This window comes from Ictidomys tridecemlineatus, chromosome 10 (assembly GCF_052094955.1).
Source record: "Ictidomys tridecemlineatus isolate mIctTri1 chromosome 10, mIctTri1.hap1, whole genome shotgun sequence".
Taxonomy (NCBI): Eukaryota; Metazoa; Chordata; class Mammalia; order Rodentia; family Sciuridae; genus Ictidomys; species Ictidomys tridecemlineatus.
In genome coordinates, this window is record NC_135486.1 from 131,447,970 (window position 1) to 131,470,800 (window position 22,831).

The following is a 22,831-nucleotide window of genomic DNA, read 5'->3' on the forward strand; positions in this document are numbered from 1 at the left end:
ACTTTGGCTATTTGTTGTTGTACATTGCAAGATTTCTTTCTTTTTAAAGGGTGAATAATATTCCATTGTACGTATAAACCACATCTTTTCCATTCACTCCTTCCATGATGGACATTTGGGTTGAGTTCGCCTCCTGGCTACTGTAAGTGATGCTGCGGTGACCATGGGGATGATGAGCTATTAGAGGCTCACAGAGGAACAGGAAGCCACATCATGCAGGAAGTAAGAATCACAATGACCCAGAGCGGATGAGTCAGGGTAGGTGGAGCCCGCCAAGATGAATGACATAATACAAACTCTTCTCCTATCTGTACTTTACTCTCTCAAGATTCTAAACCCCGCAAGAAAGTTCAGGACACCTACCTGCCTACCCCTGACTGTTCTGAAATTGAAAATCCGGCTCCTTCAGGGTGGCAAGCATCTGAAGTCACTGTCCTTCAAGACCACATTCAGCAGGGGAGAGTCACTCTCCAAAAGATCAGAATCTGCTAGGAAAAGAGAGAAGATTCTGGGAAGCCCCTAAATGCAAATTAATTACTGTTCAGAAATTAGTTTAACAGTCATGAAACACGCACATGGTGCATGCGTGAATCCCTGTGACTCGGGAGGCCGAGGCAGGAGGATCACAAATTCAAGGCGAGCCTCAGCAACTTAATGAGACTCTGACTCAAAATGAAAAATCTAAAAAAGGCTGGGATGTAGCTCAGAAGTGAAGCGCCCCTAAATTCTATGGCCAGTACCTCAAAAGAGAAAAAAAAAAGAAATTAATTAAATGCTCAAATAATCACAATGTGCTGCTTTCAGATACGATTTTTGGGTTGATTTACTTTTTTGCCAATTCACGTCCTCCTCCCCTGCTCACGGGTACCAGGTAATTTGGTTGCATACACCATTATGGCTTTTCTCTTTCCTCTGTCTCTTCTCGTCCCTCCTCCCCTCTTCCCTGTTCCTCCTTCTCCCTTTGAATTCCTCCTCCCTTCCTTCCTCTGTCTCCCCTCACCCTTGGTGAGGCTTTTCAGAACAGAGTGAGTCTTGAAGGATGCTCAAGGGTCTCTTGATCCCTCTGGACTGGAGAGAAAAGATGGTGGTCCTGACACCTCAACATCCTGGTCCCCTGCCCCTCCCTCACCCCATCACACCCTCACACACATATTGCGTATTTACACACGTCTGTGCGTGCACATGTATGTGCATATAAACAAGCGCATATATGCATGTGCACTCATACATATGCATGTGCATGCATGCATGTATGTATGCACACATGTACGTGCGTGCATTTATGCATGCATGTACGTGTGCACGCATGTGCATGGGCACTCACACACCTAATCCTTGCCTCCCCCTCCTCCCCAGCAAAGACCCCATTTTCTCCATCTCATCCACAGTCCTTCACATTCCGATGACATTTACCCACGTGCAACATGGATCCTCTGTCCTCTCCCCGCGGCTGGGCATTCCCATCCCCTGCGGCTGCCCCTGACCACTGTGACAGGTCATGACAGACAGGGAAGGCCTCAGTGCAGATTCTCTGGGAGGGGTCCAGCACGTCAAGAACCGCACGCAGCAGATGGGTGTTAGGACCAAGGCTGGGGCAGACGCTCAGCGGCTCCCTGGAGGGCCCCGACAAGCCCCGCGTGGAGCACGACCAAGGGCAGAGGACCCAGATAAACTGGTCAAAGCTCTCACGGGGCAGGCCTAGGTCAGCGGAGACCCAGGAGCATCCCGGAAAACATCAGGCTCCATTTGACAGCCTAATAGCAGGGAGGGAATGGTCTCCTGCATCAGCTCCAAAGGTTGGATTTCTCAAGAAGGGCATCCCACCAGGAGACGCGGTTTTCACCATTGCTTTGTAATGACGTGCTTTACCAAGACACATGGCATGGCATATTTTTACCTCCATTTTATGATGACAATTTTCAAGCGTACATAAAACAGTGGAAATTTTTGGAGTGCAAACTCATACACCTATGACCTAGATTTTAATTATCTCTATTTAATTTATCTCTGCGCTTTAATGCATATTTATCCCTTTGCGCAATTCTTCTATCTCCTCATCAAAGCTTTTAATTTTTAGATGCATTTTGAAATGAGTGGCAGGCACTAATCCACTTCAACCCGGAACTTCGGCATGAACTGAAGGTCACTATTTGTTTATGATTCATCCAGAAGATACGTTCGACATAAAAATAAAATGAAAGCGTTTGTGAGGAGGAACTGAAGGAGAGATGTACAGTTAGAACACAGAATTTTAGGGCGATGAACCTGCTCTAGATGACACTATAATGGTGGGTTCATGTCATAATACATTTGCCCAAACCCTTAGAATGTGCGATACCCAGAGCGAACCCATGTCAACTGTGGATCTGGGTGATAATGATGTGTCAAGGTAGATTCTTCAGTTGTAACAAGTTGCTATGGTTCAGAGGAGTGTCCCCCAAGGGTGCTAAAGGCTTGGGCTCCAGGGTGATACTACTGGACAGTATTGGGGACCTTTAGGATGTGATGCCTGGTGGAAGGTCCTTAGGTTATGGCAGGCATGCCCTCAAAAGGAATTATAGGACCCTAGTCTCTTCCTCTCTCTTTCTCTGTCTGCTTCCTAGCACGAAGGGGAGCAGTTGGCTCTGCCATTTGCAACTTCCATGAAGTGCACCCCTCACTAGAGGCCCAAAGCAATGGGGCCACCCAATCGTGCACTGGACCCTCCCCAACCATGAGCCAAAATAAGACCTTTTCTCTTTCTAAGTTAAATGCCTCAGGCAATTTGTTACAGTGACACAAAGCTGACTAAGGTAAAAGTGTACCGCACTGGCTCAGGACGCTGATAATGGGGGAGGCTGAGCATGTGTGGGGACAGAGAGTATATGTATTTTGTGATGAACTTAAAATTTCTCTAAGAAATAAAGTCTATTAAAAGCTTTCTAATAAAACATACAGCCTGGATCTAACAGCGCACTAGCCAACTGCCATCCCCCAGGCTGCACTCAGCTTGTAGACCTGTGTTGCTTTTGCCTGCCCAGCATCTCTCGGCCCCTCCCAATAGGGAACTCTATTTCCCTTTGGGTGAGTGGCCCACCTCCTTTCCTCTCATAGTCGGTGCGTCTGGAAAAAACTGACCCCTTCTCTTGGTGCCATTGCTGGACACAGAATCCATTCAGCTGTTTGTTGTTGTTGTTGTTGTTGTTTAGTTGGATGCAGAAATCCATTTCAAACTAGTTAGTTAGTTTGCAACAACCCAGGACTTCCACTCATGCTCTCTTTCAGCTCCGGTTCTTAAACTGACGAGGCAGATCCAGGAAGGCTGTGTCCATCCTTGTATCCTACTGCACGCACCTGCTTGAGAATGCAGCCGATCCGGGCGGAGCAGTCCCCGCTGATGGAAAGAGACAGCCAGGTCTTGGGCCTGGACCCCCGGGGCACACGTCAGGCAAGCGTCTGCACGTTTTGGTTATGAGAGCAGATACATTTCTCTTTAAAAATTGAGCGCGTTGGAACTTTTCTCCATCGATTTCCATCAAGAGTCGTGAGAAGCGCCTAGTTACCAGGGAGCGGGGCTGGCAGTTCACGCCCGGGTCTGACTTCGGGCCTTGGTGGGGCCCCGTGGACACGGCAATTAGACCCGCCTTGAAGAGGCAACGCTTTGGGAAGCCCGGCCTGGCCAGGAGGCCGTGGGAATCCAGGATGGGCCGGTGACAGACACCCACCCCCAGGGGCAACACAAGGCGGTAAGGATGTCACAGAGGACAGCATGTCTGTGTCCGTGGGCAGAGGGGACTGTGGGTCAGGAAAGGCTTGGAGGGGAGGACCCACGGGGGGTTCCTGACAACCTTGGCCATGACCTGTGTGTGTGTGTGTGTGTGTGTGTGTGTGTGTCCCCGTCAACCTGTCTGTCCATCTCTCTCTATATTATGTGTACGTGCACATCTGCCCATCCATCTTTGTATGATTGACAGCTGGCTCTTCCCTCCCCCTCCCTCCTCCCACCTCTTTCCTTCCCCCTCCCTCTCTGTCCCCCCTCCCCTCCTGCATTCACTCCTGACTTTGGGGGTGCACAGTCCACTCCATCATCAGCAACCCCCTCGTCCCAGCCACCATCATTTCTCACAGCCACATAACTTGTCTTTATTCCCGCCTCCGTTCTTGCCATCGGCCCATCGATTCTCTTCCTCCTTGACAAAGTGAATGTTGGGAAGTGCACGTCTAATCACGGCTCCCCCGCTGCTTAAAACCGGGGGTAAAAAACCAAACTCCTCACCACAGCCAACAAAAGCCCTGTCCGCTCTCCAACTGCAACCAGCTCCTCGGTGTCCCACACTGTGGGGCTCTCCAGTTCCTCAGAGTGCTTCTCATTCCTACCCCAGGACCTTTGCACTTGCCCTGTCCTCCACTCTGATGCTCCCTTGGCCCCATGTCCCTTCACCCTTCTCATCTGACTGGGCAGGCAAAAGCAACACAGGTCTACAAGGTCTCATCTCTGCTCAAATATCTCTTCCTTAAAGAAGCCTCCTCTGACTGCCCACCCCTACAGATCTCCTGCTCATGTTCTTCCCATCTTCTAATTTTTTCACTGTAGCATTTATTTGTGTGGATATGCATGCTTGTGTATGTGTGCATTGTGTTTCATGCTTTTGACTCTAAGATCCAAGAAAGCAAAGACTATATCATTTTTTTTTTTATATCAGGGATTGAACCCATGGACACCACATTCCCAGTCCCTTTTATTTGTTTATTTTGAGACAGTGTCTCTCTAAGTTGTTTAGGGCCTCACTAAATTGCTGAGGCTGACTTTGAACTTGCGATCCTCCTGCCTTAGCTTCCTGAGTTGCTGGGACTACAGGAACGCAACGGCACCCAGCTACATCAACTTTTTTAAAATGACAGTATATCCAACCCACGACAGAGACTGGCATACACACTTGCACTGGGTTGCATTCCCAACTATGAGCAAAGTGTTGGTCTCCATCTCTGATATGTTTGTGTTGCGGGTTCTACTGAGTAAATAATTACTCCTTTAGGCCCTGCCCTCTATCCCAGGGTGGAGAAATGCAATGTAGACCTAGAGGACCAAGGCAAATGAGAGGCAGCCTATGCTATGGTTTAGGTCTGGAATGTTCCCCAAAGGCTCGTGTACTGATGTCCTGGTCCCCAGTGCAGCTGTTCAGAGGTGGGGCTTTTGGAAAGTGAGCAGCCTGGGTCCACGGCTCCCTTCCACCATGATGTACTGCCCCCTACAGCCCCAAGGCAATGGATTTTCAGCCAACCACAGACTGAGACCATGAGCCAAAATAAACCTCTCCCCCTCTAAGTTGTCCCCCACCCCAGGTATCTTGACACATGGATGAAAAGCTAACACGGATTATTTCTTTATGGAAGTGAAGATCGCTCCATATTTCTGCGCCACTCATCTATATTATCTACCCAGGTGCTTAAGCATTTCTGTTTAAAACTCCTATGCTAACATTTGGCATTTATTTCTATTTTATTTATTTAACTTTCCTTCTGTTCATCCACCTGGCAGGCACTGGGAATACAATGCAGGACAAGACCCTGCCTTGTGGTACACAGGACCAGCTTGGCCATATGTGACAGTTTTCCACCTTGTGCCTGGCCTTCTGCAGCTGCCTGCTGATTTCAGCACAGGGTTGGGGTCCAATTGCAGCCAGACATGATAGTGACATGTTAAAACTGAGACTGGGTCCCCAACCTCAATGGTATCCCAAGCTGACACTCTGGGCTGCAAAGACAAATTCATGTCCCTGTACCCTGAATGTCCTCAATGCCGAAGCTGGGACAAAGGAAGAGTCATTTTTCAGAGTGAAGAGGAACACAGATTTCGGTTTTAGGTAGGATTGTCCCTCAACGAGAAGCAGACATGGGAGCAATGACTGAGGAGGGTGAAGAAGCAGGTCTGCAGTTTCTGGGAGCAATTCCAGGCAAGGGGAGCACCCAGTGCAAGAGCCCTGGGGCCTTATCCACAAGTCACAATGTCGGGAGATCTCTGAAGATGGGAGGGGGACCAATCAGACACTCTTTCCCCATCTCAGTCTAGCCACCTGCAGACAAATCCAATTTATGGGTTTTTGAACAATTATTTATTGATCCTCTACCATGCTAGCACTACTTTATTATCAATACAGTGGAGTTGCTTTTTAGTTTTTTTTGTTGTTGTTGTTGTTTGGGGCCAGTCACCTTCAAAATAGCTACGAGAGAGGATCGTGAATGTTCTCACCCCAATGAAAAGATCAAAATGATACCTGTCTGACGTATTAGAGGTGATGGATATGTTCATTACCGTGATTTGATGATTACACATTGTATACATGAATCGAAACATCACATTATCCCCCATAAATATGCACAATTACTGTGTGTCAATCAAAAATAAAAATAAAACAAATAAACAGCAAGAGAGGTCAAAATAACATTGTGACGTCTAATAAGGCTTGAAATATCAGAGGAGGCTTCATTATGCCCCTGTGATGCTCTAATAACCTCAGACCCAGCCAGGGCTGGCAGCTCCCTCTCTCCCTACACTGCCTGGGCTACAGAGCTATGCCCTGCCCCTTCCCCAAAACGACTGGAGGAGACATTAAGAAAGATGGGGCCTGGGCCCCACAGGCAGGGGTCCCTCCACCTTGGGAGGCAGGGCAGAGACTGGGAAAAGCCCAGCCAGTTCCCTCTCTCCAAGAACTGATGTTACGGGGGCAGGGGACCCTCTCAGGCTTCCCAGAGCCCACCCCATGATTGACATTGGCCGCTGCTGCTACAAGGGCTCCTGGAAACGCTTCCCTCCGTATTTCTGTGGAATCTTTAACTGTCTCACCCACACTGTCTTGAGGACTGCACAGATGTCTCTGGCTTCCCAATTCTGTGGTGGCTGAGAAGTGCCACTCTTGAAACTCTCCATCTGCCTACTCCTAGGAGGAGGGGTGCTCCTCGGGTGCTCGGATCCCACCTGCTCCATCCTTCACACCACCTTCAAACACGGAGACCACCCCACGCCCCCACGTGGCCCTGTGTGCTTTGGGCATGTTGGTGAGGAGCCTGCCTGCGTGTTTTCGCGTGTCTAGCTAGGTGTGGGTGAGAGGGCATCCGCGCCCGCATGACTGGGTACTGTGTGTCTTTGTGTGAGCGTGGGGAGACGTTCTGCCGGAGTGGCCGCGAGCTCCTTTATCCCAGGCTGAAGGTGGCGTCTGGCGGGCTTCTCTTAGCCAGCCTGCAACCCCTCTAAGAGCACTCCAGTTCGGGGACAGTCCCACCTCTGGCCGCCCACAGAATTAACACTCAGACACAGAGACGCACCGACCCTTCCCTTCAGAGCCTGCAAGCATCCTCGCGTCTCCAACGGCCTCCCCTTCCCCCCACGCCCTGGATGTAGAATCCTCTATAGGAAGATGGACTCGAGGCACTGGAGAGGGAGCAGAGAGGTGGCTGGGAGGAGAGTCGAGAAAGGCAAACTGAGGACACGCTGGAGGAGTAAGGAGCCGCTGCGGGAGGAGCAGGTCCCACCCACACCACGCCCCTCCCGCGGGGATCGGAGAAGGGGTAGGTACCCTGCTCTCCAGCCCGGTCTTCCTCCGGGCTCGCCAGCTCCAACTCCATCTTCTCCCCTGAAACTGGAGCCGAGAGAGGCAGCTGGGACCCCTCCTTTTATGCACCCACCCGATCCCCCTCCCTGCAACACACACACCCCACATCCAGGCAGATGCTGATTGGCTACTGGGAGCGCGTCCCAGCCCCCCGGCTCTGAGGCGGGAGCCGAGCGGTCCGAGGTGGGAGGTGCACTAACCGGCTCCGAGCCCCTCCCGAGTCCCCGCGCCCTGCGCCGCGCGCTCTGCACCCTGTGGGAGGGCTGAGCGCGGACTCCAGGCGGGCAGGTGCGGAGCGAGCAGAGGATCGCGGCCAAGGGTAGAAGCCAGTCCTGCGGGGAGAGAGGCGCCGCTGCTCCAGCTGCTGCCTCCGCCGCCACCACCACGGAGCCGGCGTCCAGAGCCGGGCTGGCAGGCTGGGCGCGCAGCGGCGAGGGCAGGAGGGGCGCGCTCATGGAGCACACGCACGCCCACCTCGCAGCCAACAGCTCGCTGTCCTGCGGCTTGGGCTTCGTGCCCGTGGTCTACTACAGCCTCCTGCTGTGCCTCGGTTTACCAGGTGAGGGGCAGGGGGGAGAGGGAGGGAAGCCAGGATCCCCCAGGGGCCAAGCAGCCCTGCCCAGGACCCCCAGCCCCGCAGTCGCCCTCCCCGTGCGCTCCCTGGCGCCCCTCTGAAAAAGTTTAAGCCTTAAAGGCAGCTGCGGAGATTTCCAGCCTGGGAGAAAGGAAGTTGCTGTGGCCTGGTGGTGTGTGTCGTGTTTCCGAGTGTGCACAGTGGCAGTGTGAGTGTGAGTTGGCTGTGAGTGTTCCTGTGGATTCTGGCGTGCACTCGTGTGCGGGTCCGAAGGGGTCCGAATCCGCGAGCTCCCGCTCAGGGCTGTGTGGGACTTGCCTGCGGGTCCTGGACAGGAAGCTTGAGGGGGGCTTCACTTCTCCGGTTGCACCACAGTGTCTACCCCAGCTGGGGACACTTCTGCCCCCTGCGCCATCCCCTCCTGACCGGAGATAAAGCTGGAGACCCTAGGCTGCTCAGTCTTGCTCAGAGGGCCCTGGGATGTGCCCTTGCTGCCCACCCAGAGCCAGTACCGTGTCTCCTGATGGCTAAGCAGACTCAGAGGGGGTGGCTCTGGGACTGTGCTTGCTCAGGGCAAGGGTGTCAACCTCAAGGGGGTCACAGTCTCCTTGAGGACATGTCTGGACCCCTGGATTTGCCTCCAGGTCTACCCTGGTCCTCTCTGGGCAGCTCACAGGTGCTGCAGACGTCTGTCTGCTCCCACATCTTAATGTCCTCTCTGAAGTGTAGCAAAGACTTGGGCTGAATTCCTGAAGAGGAGGGGGTGCCTGAGCCCTGCACCCGCCCGGTGTGAGAGCATGGGGTGGGGGAGGATCCCTGAGGCTCCAGCTTTGGGTGGCTCGCTCTTCCACTGTCTGCTGCAGAAAGATTCCTGAAGATCCCTTGCAGGCAGAGGGAGAGATGACTCCAAAGAGCCAAAAGGAAGGCAAAGCAATCCAACCTGCAGCCTGGGATCTTAGCACCATCTCCAGGGCGAGAACCTCAGCATCCCGGGGTCCTGGGAACTTGGGAGCTCGGATTCCAAGAGCCCTTTTGAGGTTTCCTTCCCCAAACATCCCGCTTGGCAACCAGAGCCCTTGAAGAGATGGTTTCAGCCAACCCCCCCCTCCCGAATTGGTCAGGCGCGGGATGAAAGCGCCAAGTTTACCAAACGCAGGAGCCTCTGTCCCCACAGCCAGGGACCAGGCGTTTATTCCTCACTAATCGCTCAGGCTGCCCTAGGAGAGGAGCCCCGCCTCTGACGCACCCTGCCGGGGCGGCAGCATCCACCCCGCAATTACCTTGCGCTGGGATTGATTTCGGTCCCAGTTGTGCCTTGCCCAGAGCTGTCTTTGGGAAATGACTTTTTCAGAAGGTTGGTTCTGGGTGATGCTCGCTGATCCGGTGAAGCTCCTTCCCAGTCGCCCTCTCATCAGAATGGATCTGACCCCCAACACCTCACCCCTCCATCTTCTCCACCAACTGAGGTACCATCTGAACTCATGCTCCTGGGCATGTCCCCTGAAACTGCTTTAAGAGACCCTGACAAAGGTGTGGGCTGGGCTGTCCAAGCCAGGGGCATGAGGATGGGGAGAAGGACGGAAAGCTCAGTCTAAGACCTCAGAATGGAAGTCAAGCAGCTGGGACCTCCACTGCCAACCAAGGCCTGCGACCCACAGCATTGGTACCTACTGTATGCCACTCACTGTGCTAGGCATGGGTTTAACCCAGGGCTTAGGGACCTAAAAAAAGGAAGGATTGGGATGAGAAGTTAGAGAACGTCAACACGCTCATACACTCAATGTGATTTTGACCACCTACATACCCACAGGCTAAGGATGTGCCACGGGGTCCCCAGAGAGTCCCCAGGGGCCATCTCTGAGTTCAAGGAGCTCACCAACACAGCATCTGGGTCTAGAGGCTGACGATGGATGGGGAAGAACCGAGCATCCTAGAGAATGCACAGGGGGCGGGGGGTGGGGCAGGGGCTGGAGGTGGGGACAGCCTTTTCCAAAACCATGAGCTGAAAGCAGTTTTGTCAACAAAGTTGGTTCAAAGGTGAAACCTTTAAGTCATGCATGCCTTTAAAGCCCCACGAGGGGGATACCTATGTCCTCCCAGTACGAGGGCAGGGTGAGCCTCTGCGGGGGGAGGCTGTGCGCCTGGCGTGTCTCTGGGACTCAGTTGCCGCATCCATACAAGGGGTGTTATTTGAGCAGCGTCTCCGCACGGCTGTGGCTGAGGGCGTCACCGTGCTGGTTGGGTGGCGAACAGGAAGGCGCTCGGTCCCACCAGAGAGCCAGCGAGGCGCTCGGAGGGGCCCAGGGGAAAGCGCGCAGCGTGGTGTCAGTCTTCCTGCCAGCTCACCACGGTGGTCCCCTCAACCCCCAGCCATTAGCAAACCCTCCTTACCCTCCCGCTGACCGAGAGGCACAGCCCACCAGGTGTGAGGTGAGGACCGCGGGCCTTGGGAACGTGGATGAAAACTGAGATTATAACCATTCCTGGCAGTGAACTCGCCCAGGTTTTCCCTGTTCTTGTAGCGGTGGTTGGAGATGTGGGTGGACGCTGGGGAACAGAGGGGATGCCGCTGGGTGTCTGCCACATGGGAAGCCAGTAGCTAAGGGAAAGCAGCGGGTGCCTTTGGCCACCTACAGTCTCTAAGGAAGAGCTTGAGAAGAGCCGTTGAGGTCCCATCCCCTACATCAAGGAAGTGCGTCGCTCAGTCTAACCTCATGGGTCTGGTGTGGAAGCCAAGAAATTCTAGCATGAAATATAGGCAGAGCCCTCCTGCTGATGAATTCTCAACTTCTTAGTACCGCCGTTTGCCCACCCGTCAAATGGGGCTAAGCGTGGTCGGTAATCACCCACACAAGTCATATTACTAAACAACGTGATCTACACGGAGATGGCGCATGCCTGCCATGTGAATACTGGGGAAGCTGAGGCAGTTGCATCCTTGAGCTCAGGAGTCCAAGGCCAGCCTGAGCCGCCGAGCGAGGCCCCATCCCCAAAGGGAAAGACAAAAATGGCTGAGCACCATACCTCGTCCAAGAGAAGCACTCTTTACTGAGTGCCCCCTTCACACCGGAGCTTTCTCACCTGTATTATGACACACCCCTGTGACATGTCTCTGAACCCATTTTACGGATTCAGAGCAGTGAAGCATCTGTCGGCAGTCACACAGTCGAGCCAGCACGGGAGCAGGCCTGTTCTGCTCCCTGCACCACACCCCAGTGTCACCAGCAGAGGTCAGCTGTGCTGACCCTCCTGCTGCAGGCCAGAGGACAACCCGGGCCCCGCGGCCTTTCCTAAAACCCCATCCCTTTCTCTCTCCTCTTCCTCCTTTTTAAGTAGCCAGACATTTCCCACTCCTCGAGATCCAGAAAGTAAGTCAGCAGAGCTGAGTCTGACGGGGCCAGCGGGGACAGGACAGTGCAGAAGGAAGGCAGCGCAGCAGGAAGAAGGTGAACTTGAACTTGGAGGCCGGAGGAAGACACGGGGCTGGAGGAGGGGTGGCAGGCCCACCTGATGAGGAAGGAACGGCATGAACTGAGATTTGAAAGATTTTTTTTTTTTTTAATTTTCCTTTCTGAAAGGTGCCAGAGATGTCGAGAAAGACAGGACATGATAGCTCATCCCTGAGTGCCACCCTGCAGAAGGGGGCTGCCAACCCAGGGCGAGACCACCTGCCTCCCAGGGGTGCTTCAGATGCAGAGAGGCGATGAGTCTGATAGGCTGGCAGGTGGTGAGAGAGCCTGACATGTGGCAGTCTCCGTGGTCATGAACTGGAGGTGGCAGGCCGCAGCCTATCCCCGGGACACAGCCCTGCAGCTGTGTTGTCTTCAACCCATAAACATCTTTAATTAGAGAAAATGTTGCAAACTCAGTAACTGCACCTCTGGTGGGGGGGATGGTTTGAGTCCTGGCTTTCCTGTTACAAGCAGTGTTGATTGTAGGCAAGTGACTTTCATGGCCCGGTTTACCCATCTGTAAAGTGGGAGTGGTGATAATAATAGTTCAGAGTGTGCAAGGTTTCTGTGAAGATTAAATGAGCTAAGTACTGAACACAGCATCTAGTACAGAGTAAGCACTCTATAAGTTATTTAAAAGTGAGAAAAATCTTCCAAGGTGTTTGAGATGTCAGCTTTACCCTAAATGCCAAAACCAGACTCATACATTGCAAGAAACCTACAACTCAATAATCCTCATGAGCATATGCACAATAACCCTCAAGAAGTCACAAATCGAATCCGGCATTATGTAAGAAAGATAATACATCAAAACCAACTTGAGTGTATCTAAGGAACGCAAGGCTGGTTCAACATTTAAAAATTACTCAGTACAGTTCACCAAGTTAACAAACTAAAGGAGAAAAATCCAAATGATTCATCTCAATGGATATAGAAAAAAAGCATCTGGCAAAATTCAACATCCATTCATAAGAACTCACCAGACTAGGAACATAAAGAGAATTCCTTTAACCCAATAAAAGGCATCTACAAAGAACCTAGAGCTTACAGCACATTTAATAAAAGATGGCATGCTTCTCCCTGAGATCTGGAATGAGCCAAGAATGGCTGTTCTTACCACTCTTATTCAGCACTGCATTGGAAGTCCTAGCCAGAGTAATAAGGCAAGAAAAAGAAATAACAGCTCTAGAGAAAGGAAGAAATGAAGTCATTTCTATTCACAGGTAATAAATGGCCTTCATAGGAAATCACCAAGACTTTACAAAAAAGCTCCTAAAAACTCATAAGTGACGTCAGCATGTTTGCAGGACACATGGTTAATATGTTAAACCTACTGTATGACTATATACTAGCAATGAACAATCTGGATTTGAAAGTTAGGAATTTAAAATAATAAGTCTTTAAATTCCCGTGCAAAACCAGAAGAATTACATTAGGCTTACATTCCCTGAAGATAGCAATTTTCTGCAGCTGAACAGCTGCTTCCCCTGCCCCATTAAACAGGTAATAATATTTATATGGTTGAAAAACCTAAAAGTAAGAAACGGCACACGTTGAAAAATCTCCCTTCATCACTCCCTCCTGTTTGCCAATTCTCAAATCCACCACGGCACGGGTAACTGTTCTTATTAGTATTTAGCTTCTTAGGCAATCTCTCAGGGTATTCTTACTGCATATAAAGGCAAATAGGAATGGAGGATTTCCACTCTCCCTTTCTTTTCCTAACTCTCCCCGAAATGAGCACACTATACACATTGGCCTGCATTCGCTATGTTTCACTTAATCATCCAGAATGTTCCTAAGAAGCTTTGTCATTCTTGATGCAGAGGCATAGCATTCCATTGCAAATTTGTATTGAAATTTATTTATTGGCCGCCCCTTTCCAAAGCGCACATTTGCTCCAGTGCTAAACAATCCTTATATGATTGGCCATGTTCGTCCCCATGACTTGTCCTTGGACGCATTTGACCATAAGATTCCTGTCAAACAATGAATGCTTCCTCAGAAGTCCTGGGTTCCAGGCTTGCTCTGGCAATGACTCACCTTCCTAAGTCATTCTCGATGGGCCCGTCAGAGCCACAGGAAACCACGCTCTGCCTGGGCCGCGGACATGGCCCTTAGATGGTATCCAAGCATAAATCAATGGCACAGCAGTGCTGGGGACTGCCTGGCTGGCCTTGGGCCTCACAGTTTTTACCTTTGCATAGTTTCTGCAATGATCACATCGGGTCTGATTCATGAGATGGAACATAACATGGGAACTGGACGTGGACTTGAACGGTTTTCTTACCCTTGTTTGCTGTGCAACCTCAAGTAGAACCCTTCACTCTTCTGGGCCTCAGTTTTCTCATCTGCAACCAAAAAAAGGCCATCAGATTCAGCAGTGAAGAAAGTCATTTCTGATGTCCCACTGCCTGGGTGTGGATCCTGGCTCCCCTACTTGCTAGTCTGTTCGTTGGGCAGATTCCCCATCTTCTCCGAGCCGCAGCCTACTCAGCTTTGGGATGGAATGATAACCATACCTATCTCACAGGGTTATTTTGAGGATGAAATGAAATTGTAAAAGTGCTAGCGCCATTCTTGACATGTTTGCTCTCACCGAGTAAGAGTTCAGTCGCGTTATTAACCTTCTGTGCCTTGCACTGTTGCCGTGGCAATTGGAACTAATAAATGCAAGGGCTCCTCACGCATTGTAGGAGCTTAATAAATAGTAGCCGGCATTGTTTCATTGTCTAACACGCCCATGTGTTCAAGTCCCATAAAAGCCCGGTAGCCACCCTGCACTTTGTACATAGGTCTTTTCCATAAATTGCACAGTTCCATTCAAAGTGGAAATGAAAACTCTGTGCCCTGGCAAACTAGGAGAGAATGAGCCATCCGTGCCATGGTAAGCCCAGGGAATTTTTCCTCCTGAAAAGCTCCCTGGGATTCAGTGAAATTCTCAAAAATAATATCAGTGCAGAACACTGGCAAACATGGACAAGTACCAAGCAAGGCTCTCTGTGCGGCGGCCAGGGTCGCGAGCAGAAGGCGTCCTGCCATTGGATCCCCATGTGCATCGGAAGCACGTAGGTAAAGGCTGATACAAGATGCCGCTTGTGCACAGGTACCATGAGATGCTGCGGTGGGTGGAGTGTCCATGTCTCCAATCCCAGTATCTACAAAGGGCAGTAACTGAGTGCTAATGGAAATGAACAAAGTGGCCCAGATTTAAGAAATACTTTCCTTGTCCAAAGAATGGTGCTTCCCTGCTGGTTTTTTCTGAAAGCATGTGGTTCTCCGGATCTCTCATTTTCCCTGAGAGATTATCTGCAAAAAGAAAAAAAAAAAAAAAGAAAGAAAGAAAGAAAGCAAACACACTTACACTTTCCTCTTAATCATTGCTGACACTTGTGTAGTGCTTTCTATGAGGTAGGGATTCTTCAAAGCAGTTGCTGTGCAGAAACTCATTTAATTCTATGATAATTCTCTGAAGTCTAGATGATGTCCACTTTTCAGATGGGAACTTTGAGATACTAACCCCTGGTCACACACTAGGAAATGACAGAGCAGAATTCAGTGCTGATGCCCAGCTTTACTATTTGAGGGAAGAGCAGCTCACTCAGGATGACAGCTGACTGTGGGCGCTCGGCTGGGTGGGGAAATGGGGTTGGCCACCGGGAGGACAGGGCTGGACAGAGCTAGGAGGTCCGTGCCTCTCGGCTCTCCAGCCAGTGTGGTTCAGTGTTGCCAGATTGTTCTAAAAATCTAGAAATCCAGATTTTTACATAAAATCCCCAATGTTTCAATCTTGGCAACTAATTCAGAAATGTGAGCCAGCACTTTGTGAGCCAAACCAAACATCTCTGCAGGCTTGGTGTGGCCCACCAGGTTGCCAATTCACAAACCCCAGGATAGGGGAGACGGCAAGAGCCACAAGGAACAGCCTGGAGTCACAGGAGAGAAGAATCTAGCATGGGGGGTGACGAATAATAGAGATAGAGACCCAGAGAAATAGGTGGCCAAACAGGAAGAGCATACCAACTCGGAAAAGCAGGGATTTGGCATAAATTGGGGAAAAAAAAAAAAACTCCAGGAAATACCACAATTGCATGTTGACAGGGCCTTGGAACATAAACCCACCATCTTTTGGAACAATCGTCCTTAGAGCCTGCCAGCAGGGTTGGTGAGGGTGTGGGCTCAGCAGTCCCCAAACCAGATCCCGACTCCCGTCTCATGGTGTCATCAGAGCGGCGCTGGCAAGTTGCTCTATCCCGCTGAGCCTCAGTGTTCCTGTCTGCAGAGTGGGCACGTCAATGCCCTTCTCCTAGGGTACAGGGCAAGGAGGTGACTCAGGGCTGGCACATGGCACAGTGCTCAGCACTTCATGGCTGGTGGGTTGCTTTTCTTTTTAATTTGTTTTGTTTTGCCTTTTGAGAGGTCCAAACAGCCCCATTTCACAAAATCGGGAATCTGAGAGCTTTTCCAGAATTGCCGAGCGAGGACTGGCGGAGTCTGGTTCTCCCAACTCTTACTTAGTTTGCTTCCCACAGTCTCGATGCCGGTGGCCTCGGAGGAGACAGCAGAGTGATGGGGGTCAAGGGTAGGGAACTGGGGAGCACAGAGTGGTCACTGAGATTCAGGGAGCTCGTTGTGTTGGCATCTGGGATGATTTGGGGTGACACAGGTCTGCAGCATTAATCCCTTTCCAGTCTTAATCCTTCTGATTCCATGGAAGGGAAAGTCTCAGCTCAGGTGCACTGTGTCGTTAACCCCTTTTCAACCTGGGCTAAATCTCCTGCTTTAACACACACAGGGCAGGCCCCGGGCCCAGCTCCTGGGCTGGCAGCAGCGTCTGACTTGAATTTGATATCATGCCTGTATTGTCACTGCATTCATTTTTAAGGCGACTTTCTATTTACAAGAAAGCTGGCTTGTTATCAGGGGTCTCGTCTGTCGGAGCTGTCTAATATAGTCACCGCTGGTGACGTGCGGTGTTCTGTAAGTGACGTTTGACTAGTGCCACTGAAGGACTGAATCTGACCTCATTTCAATTCGTTTCCAATTAAAATCAGATCTTCCATTTAGGTATTAGAAAATAAATGCCTAACTGGAACTGGGTATGTGAATCTGCTCTTTCAACTGGATATTTTCTGACACCCGAACAGAGGTGAAGGAAAACTTAGCACCCATGCAGAGATGTGTTGGAGGTGTGAACTATACACTGGGTTTTGAAGATTCAGCACAGGGAAAAAAGAAAAAAAAAAAAGCTGAATATCTCCGTAGTTGATACGGATGACATTTTGCATGTGTGTAGTTAAATTTAAAAAATAGTGTTAGGGCTGGGGTTGTGGCTCAGTGGTAGAGTGCTCACCTCGCACGTGTGAGACCCTGGGTTCGATCCTCAGCACCACATAAAAATAAATCAATCAAATAAAGATATTGTGCCCATGTATAACTAAAAAAAATGTAAAAAATATCTGTTTTCTCTTTAATTTTTTAATGTAGCTACTAAAATTTTTAATTGCATATTTGGCTCATATTACATTTATGTTGGATAACACTATCATACAGAGTATAAATTTAAGATAAAGTTTGGGCTGTTATAACAGAGTACCTTAGGCGGGGTGGTTTGTGAGCCACAGAGATTTACTTCTCACAGTTCTGGAGGACTGGAAGTCCCAGATCTGGGTGCCAGCAAGGACTTCAACCTGTGCATCTAGGAGGGCACGACCACCCAGTCCCTTGCAGTGGACCAATCACTGAAGTCCAGAGAACACTCATCAAATACCACATCCTGAATGGAAAAATGGAGGCCAAAAGGCCCAGCATGTTCCCCAAGGATCCACGGCTGCTCGGGAGCAGAGCTGGACCTTGACCCAGGTCTTCCAGATTCCAAGTCCAGCGTGCCTTGGCCACTGCAACGGCAGGAGCGACCCCCTCCACCGGCTCCATGTTCACAGGAAGGAACTCCTCTATGTGGATGACCTTGGACCTTTGCTCTTCTATGACCCGGAAGCAGAATGGCCTGGGCTTCTCTTGAGGGAAGGTCATGACCAGCTGAAATGTCTGGAGGGGAAGCTAAGGACTTTCCACGCTGTGTGTGTGTTTTCATTTGCCCCGTGACCAGGAGGGGTGACAGAGATGTCAGAGCATGTCACAGGCTGCAGTCCCTCCTCTGGCCACCCAGCAGCCACCCTGTGCCCTCCAGGTACCAAGTGCTGTGCTAGCCCTGGCCACACCTCCAAGAAAGGCCTGTTCCCTGCTGCGCAGGATTCACACATCCATCCCCGGCCCCCAAATATCAGAAACCGTCATTCCACAGTGACAAGTGCAGACCCACAGGATTGGGAACGTTCAGCTGTGGAAAGTTCATGAAGCAGAGACCCAGGGAGCTGTGAGGTCCACGCCTGAGGAACTTGACCCCACCAGAGGCCGAGGAAAGCGCCTGTGGGAGGGCGACTAAAACCTGGGGACAGGAAAGGGAAGAACAGAAGGCAAGGCGGAGGGAGCCCGTGAGCCATGACCCCGGTGGCAGGAGGGGACCGATGCACACGGCTGGGGACAGAAGAAAGACCAGAACATCAGGAGTGGGAGGGGGGCACCGCAGGAGCTGCAAAGAGAGAAGCAGGAGGACACAGGGACACTGCTCCAGGTGGGGATGGCACATTTCCAGTGTGTGAACTGATGTCCCCACCCCAGGAACTGCTTCCCCTTGTTTGCCAGAAACAGGGGGCAGCCGTTGGAGCCGGGGGAATGAACCGCTCTCCTGCCGCAGACGTTCCTTATCATCTCAGCTAAGGGCAAAGCGAGCTGTCAGTCACGTCATGTCCACCCAGGGGTCTCGCCAGACACCCAGCCCTCACCCACACAGATGCCCACGCTGGCACCCACCACGCGCACGCAAACACACAGAGACACACAGGTACGGAGACAGGCGTGGAGCCCGCACAGACACGTGCAGACACTCTGCACACTCACACACGCACACTCACACAGACTCACACTCACATCCCAGCCACCTATATCACAGCCGAAGGCACAGAATGACCAGTGGTTCTGCTCTAGCCGTGGCCTTTGCTTCCCGCATTCCCTGTCCCCAGCACAGGTCACCTCCACAGCCACCAACTAAAAGCATCTTCTACCTCTGGAAAGAAAAGTAGCAGCTTCCCCCTCGGGTGGGCACTGATGCGAGTTCCAAGGGGACAGTGCCGTAGCCGGGCAGGGCAGGCATCCCTTAAAGGAACCCCAGGGCCAGCAGGGCTGACCCTCAGGGCACAGGGCCCCACAGGGCCCCTGCCTCCCCGCCCAGGACCCTCCAGAACAGCGCTGCTCTCCAGCTGGTTCAGGAATCACGCTCAAGTCCCAGGGCTGCACGTGGCCGTGTGTGAGGTCGCGGGCAGGTCGGGTCCCCTCCTCTGAGCCCAGCCTGCTCACCTGGGGACGGGCTGTGCTACAGGGGAATGGAGCCCTTAAACTACGCCAGGCACCAGGAGCAAACAAAAGCCACCAAGAGGTCCCCACACAGGTCCAGCCCACCTACCCGGGAGACACGTGGCAAGCAAACGGGAAGCATCAACAAAACCACCTTAGGGACTGAGAAGTGTTTGGAGATCATGTCACCAGGAAAGGTGACAGGGCACTACATCACAGAGAGTGGTCAGTGATTGCCAAGGGCTCTCCAAAGACGCCATGTTGGAGCAGAATCTGAATAACCAGAGGAAGCCATCTGGAGGCCTGCAGAGGGAAGGGTGTGCCTGGCAGAGGGAACAGAACAGCGAGGGCAAAAGCCCAGAGGTGGGGAGGAGCTGGCCCCAGGACAGGTGTGGCTTCAGTGCACTGAGCAAAACAGGGGAGTGAGGGGTAAGGGGAAGGGGTCGGCATCAGCCGCGTTATGTCGGCCTTTTGGTCCATCGCGAGGACTTTGGATTTTACTCTTAAGAGTTGCTAGAAGACATAGGCGCTTTTAAGCAGGTGACATGAGTTAAGGTGTCTTTCAAAGGTCACCAGCTGCTATGGAAGAGTCAGTGGACCATGGTGGGAGGGGAGCAGCACAAAGAGGGAGGAGTCTGTGGCAGGAGGCGGGGCCTCGCGGGCACTGGGAGGAGGGAGGGGAGCCCTGGCAGGGTGCCCGGCACCACACCTGGCACCCAGCAAGAGGGGGGTCAGGGGTCACGTCCACTACCAGCCTCTCACATCCCACTCCTGCCCCGTCCAACGACCTCCAGTCTCCAAGGACAACAGAGACAACCTCCGCCAGCAAGCTCCTGATGTCCGTGCCTGGTTCTGGGGACTGTGCAGAGGTCCCCGTGGCACAACAGAGAGGCAACATTTTGGCGGTGGCAGGGGACGAACCTGTCCCTGGCCCAGCGGCCGGGGGGGGGGGGGGGGTGAGGATCCCAAACAGAGAGGAAGGACGCGGTTCTGCGGGGCTGCCATCGACAGAGACGAGCAAGATGGAAAGGTCACCTTCAGCACTGTCACTTGACAAATGACCGGGATTGAGTTCTGGCCAGCAAGGCAGAGGGACAGTGTCACTGTGACTGCATTCAGTTCCAGCGACACAGAGTCCAACCAGAAGAGTGACACCCCCAAGACGGAGCAGAGACTCCAAGGACATCTTGAAAAGCAGCAGAGTTAGCTCAGGGGAGAGGAAGGAAGGGCTGGTGACTTCAGGGACCTTCTGCGACTAGACCTTCTAGCCAGAGGCGAGGGCTTCCCCCGGTGACGCCGTGCAGGTCAGCGCCATGCGGGTCAGCTAGTGTCCTTCTCAAGCACCCTCACTGCCCTTCCTGAAGAGGCCTGGACAAGGGTCCCAGCCAGCCCTCTGCCACCTGGAAAGACCCTTTGGCACGTGGGAGAAGCCTCTGTGAGGCCACCTTCCACAGCAGCACCTGCCCGTGACCAACACCCAGGGGAAGCTCAAGCAAGTCCACACTCTCAGGACTCAGACGGTAACATCTGGAAAACCGGGCCTCCCCCACGGTCACCAGGAGCCTGGAGCCATGTCACCGTAGCCTCCTGCGGACGGGTCTGTCTTTCCAGTGCACCACAGTCACAGTCCCCACCTCTCCTTAATGCCTCCCCTGTGCGAAGATTTTTCTTACAGGTGGCCTCTTCTTATTCGGTGCCCCTTGCCTTACCCCTGCACCAATTTGACATTGCTGTTTTGATGTCCACCTCCGGTTCATCTACAAATACCACACACACACACACACACACACACACACACACACACACACGCACACACACACACGCACACACACACGCACGCACGCACGCACACACACACCTATGGCTCCTCTCAAAACCTCCTAAATGCCTTTCTGTGGGAGAGGACGTCCAAGCCCTGGACTGGGGCCTCCCAGCTGTGCACAGCCAAGGCCTCTGGACCACTCCGCCCACATCTGTAAATGAGGATGGTGCCACCTTGATGAGGGGAGCGCACGGGACAACAGACACAAAGAGCCTGGCGCACAGTAGGTGCTTAACAAGTACAAGCGCTTGCTGAACACTGACCAGGACTTCCTTTCTGGTCCCTCGGGCCTCCTTTGGCTGCGATATTTTTTCTGGGCACTTTGTCGTCATACATGATGGTGCTGCTGCGCGTCCCTGTTGCCACCGTGTACAGACAGCGTCCCCCAGCACTTCCCCAGGACTTCCCGACTCCCGACTCCCCCGCATCTCCTCTCCTTCCCCCCCCCCCCCCCGTCCCTTTCCTCTACTGATGTCCCCTGGATTTCGAGAGACCCGCCCCGTCCATCTTTCTTCTCCTTGTTCCTCTCTGGCTTCCACACGGCTCAGAAAACGTCTGACCTTTGACCCTCTGAGTTTGGCCTTTCTCACTGAACGTAATGGTCTCCAGTTCCCTCCGTTTTCCTGCAAATGACATGACTCAGTTCTTCTTTCTGGCTGAATACAACTCCACTGTGTGTAGACCATCATCCATTGATGGACACCCAGGCTGGCTCCACAGTGTGGCTACTGTGACTTGTGCTGCTGTACACGTGGGTCTGCACGTGTCGCTGTGGAATGGTGGCTTTAATCCTGAGGATAAATACAGAGGAGGGGTACCGCCGGGTCAGACGGTGGCTCCAGGCCTGGTCTTTGGGGGGACCTCCACGCTGATGTCCACAGTGGCTATGTCAATTTCCACTCCACCCACAGTGTAAGGGTGCTGCTGTCCTAGGGCTGGTTATCAAGAACCAGCACAAGGCCCTACTAGTACCAAGGAGGACAGGGGGTGACCAAAGAGAAACACAAACATGTGCATGAATGAAATGGTCCCTGCCCTTCAAATCCGACACTCCATTAAACAGAAAGGCAGTGACAACCGTGATAAACTGTGGCATGTTCTAGATAACAGGACGAGGCTGGTAAGAGGACGAGGTACTTGACATCCTGTAGGGACCCTAAAGAAGGCTCATCTCTGCCAAGGAACATCAACAGATGCTGAATTGAGACTCTGATCCCTAGACAGTAGGCATGGAGTCTAAGTTATCTCTTGGACTCCAACATCCTCTGGGGGCCTTGGCACCTCGTAAGGGGTTTAATATGTATTTAACAGATGGGTGGGTGGATGAATGGATGGACTGGTGGATGGGTGGGTGGGGGCATGGATGGATGGATGGATGGATGGGTGGGTGGATGGATGGATGGATGGATTGGTAAATGGATAAAGGGCTTGGTGGATGGATGGATGGATGGATGGATGGATGGATGGATGGATGGATGGTTGTATAGATGGATGGATGGTTGGATGGATGGACTGGTGAATGGATGGATGGGCTGGTGAATGGATGGGTGGATGGATGGATGGATTGGTAAATGGATGAAGGGCTTGGTAGATAGATGGATGGGTGGATGGATGGATGGACTGGTGAATGGATGGATGGATTGGTGGATGGATGGATGGATGGATGGATGGATGGATGGATGGATTGGTGGATGGATGGATAGGTGGATGGGATGGTGGGTTGGTAGATGGATGGATTGGTGGATGGATTGGTGGATGGTGGATGGATGGATGACTGCCTTCTTAATCTTATAAATGCAGTCTCCATACTAGCTTTGAGGAGACTGAAGACATGTCCATCATACCCATCAACATCAACATCACCACTACCATTCACTGAGCGCTGACTCTGAACCAGGCCACACAGCCAACACACTGCTCCCCGATGCCCCACTGATCCTCACACTGGTGCCTGGGTGGTTGGTCACTCTGCCCTTTTGGC

At 52.1% G+C, this 22,831-nt stretch overlaps 1 protein-coding gene across 1 annotated transcript in view; it reads left to right on the plus strand.

Annotated features, from left to right (window-relative positions):
* Nucleotides 1-7,647: 7,647 nt before the first annotated feature.
* The window catches only part of Gpr139 (G protein-coupled receptor 139), a 39,138-nt gene continuing 23,954 nt past the window's right edge, over nucleotides 7,648-22,831 (plus strand). Inside the window, exon 1 of the mRNA XM_005323715.4 lies at nucleotides 7,648-8,148. Coding sequence (XP_005323772.1) covers nucleotides 8,043-8,148 — 106 coding nt within the window. The 5' untranslated portion in view covers nucleotides 7,648-8,042. The remainder of the gene's footprint in view (nucleotides 8,149-22,831) is intronic.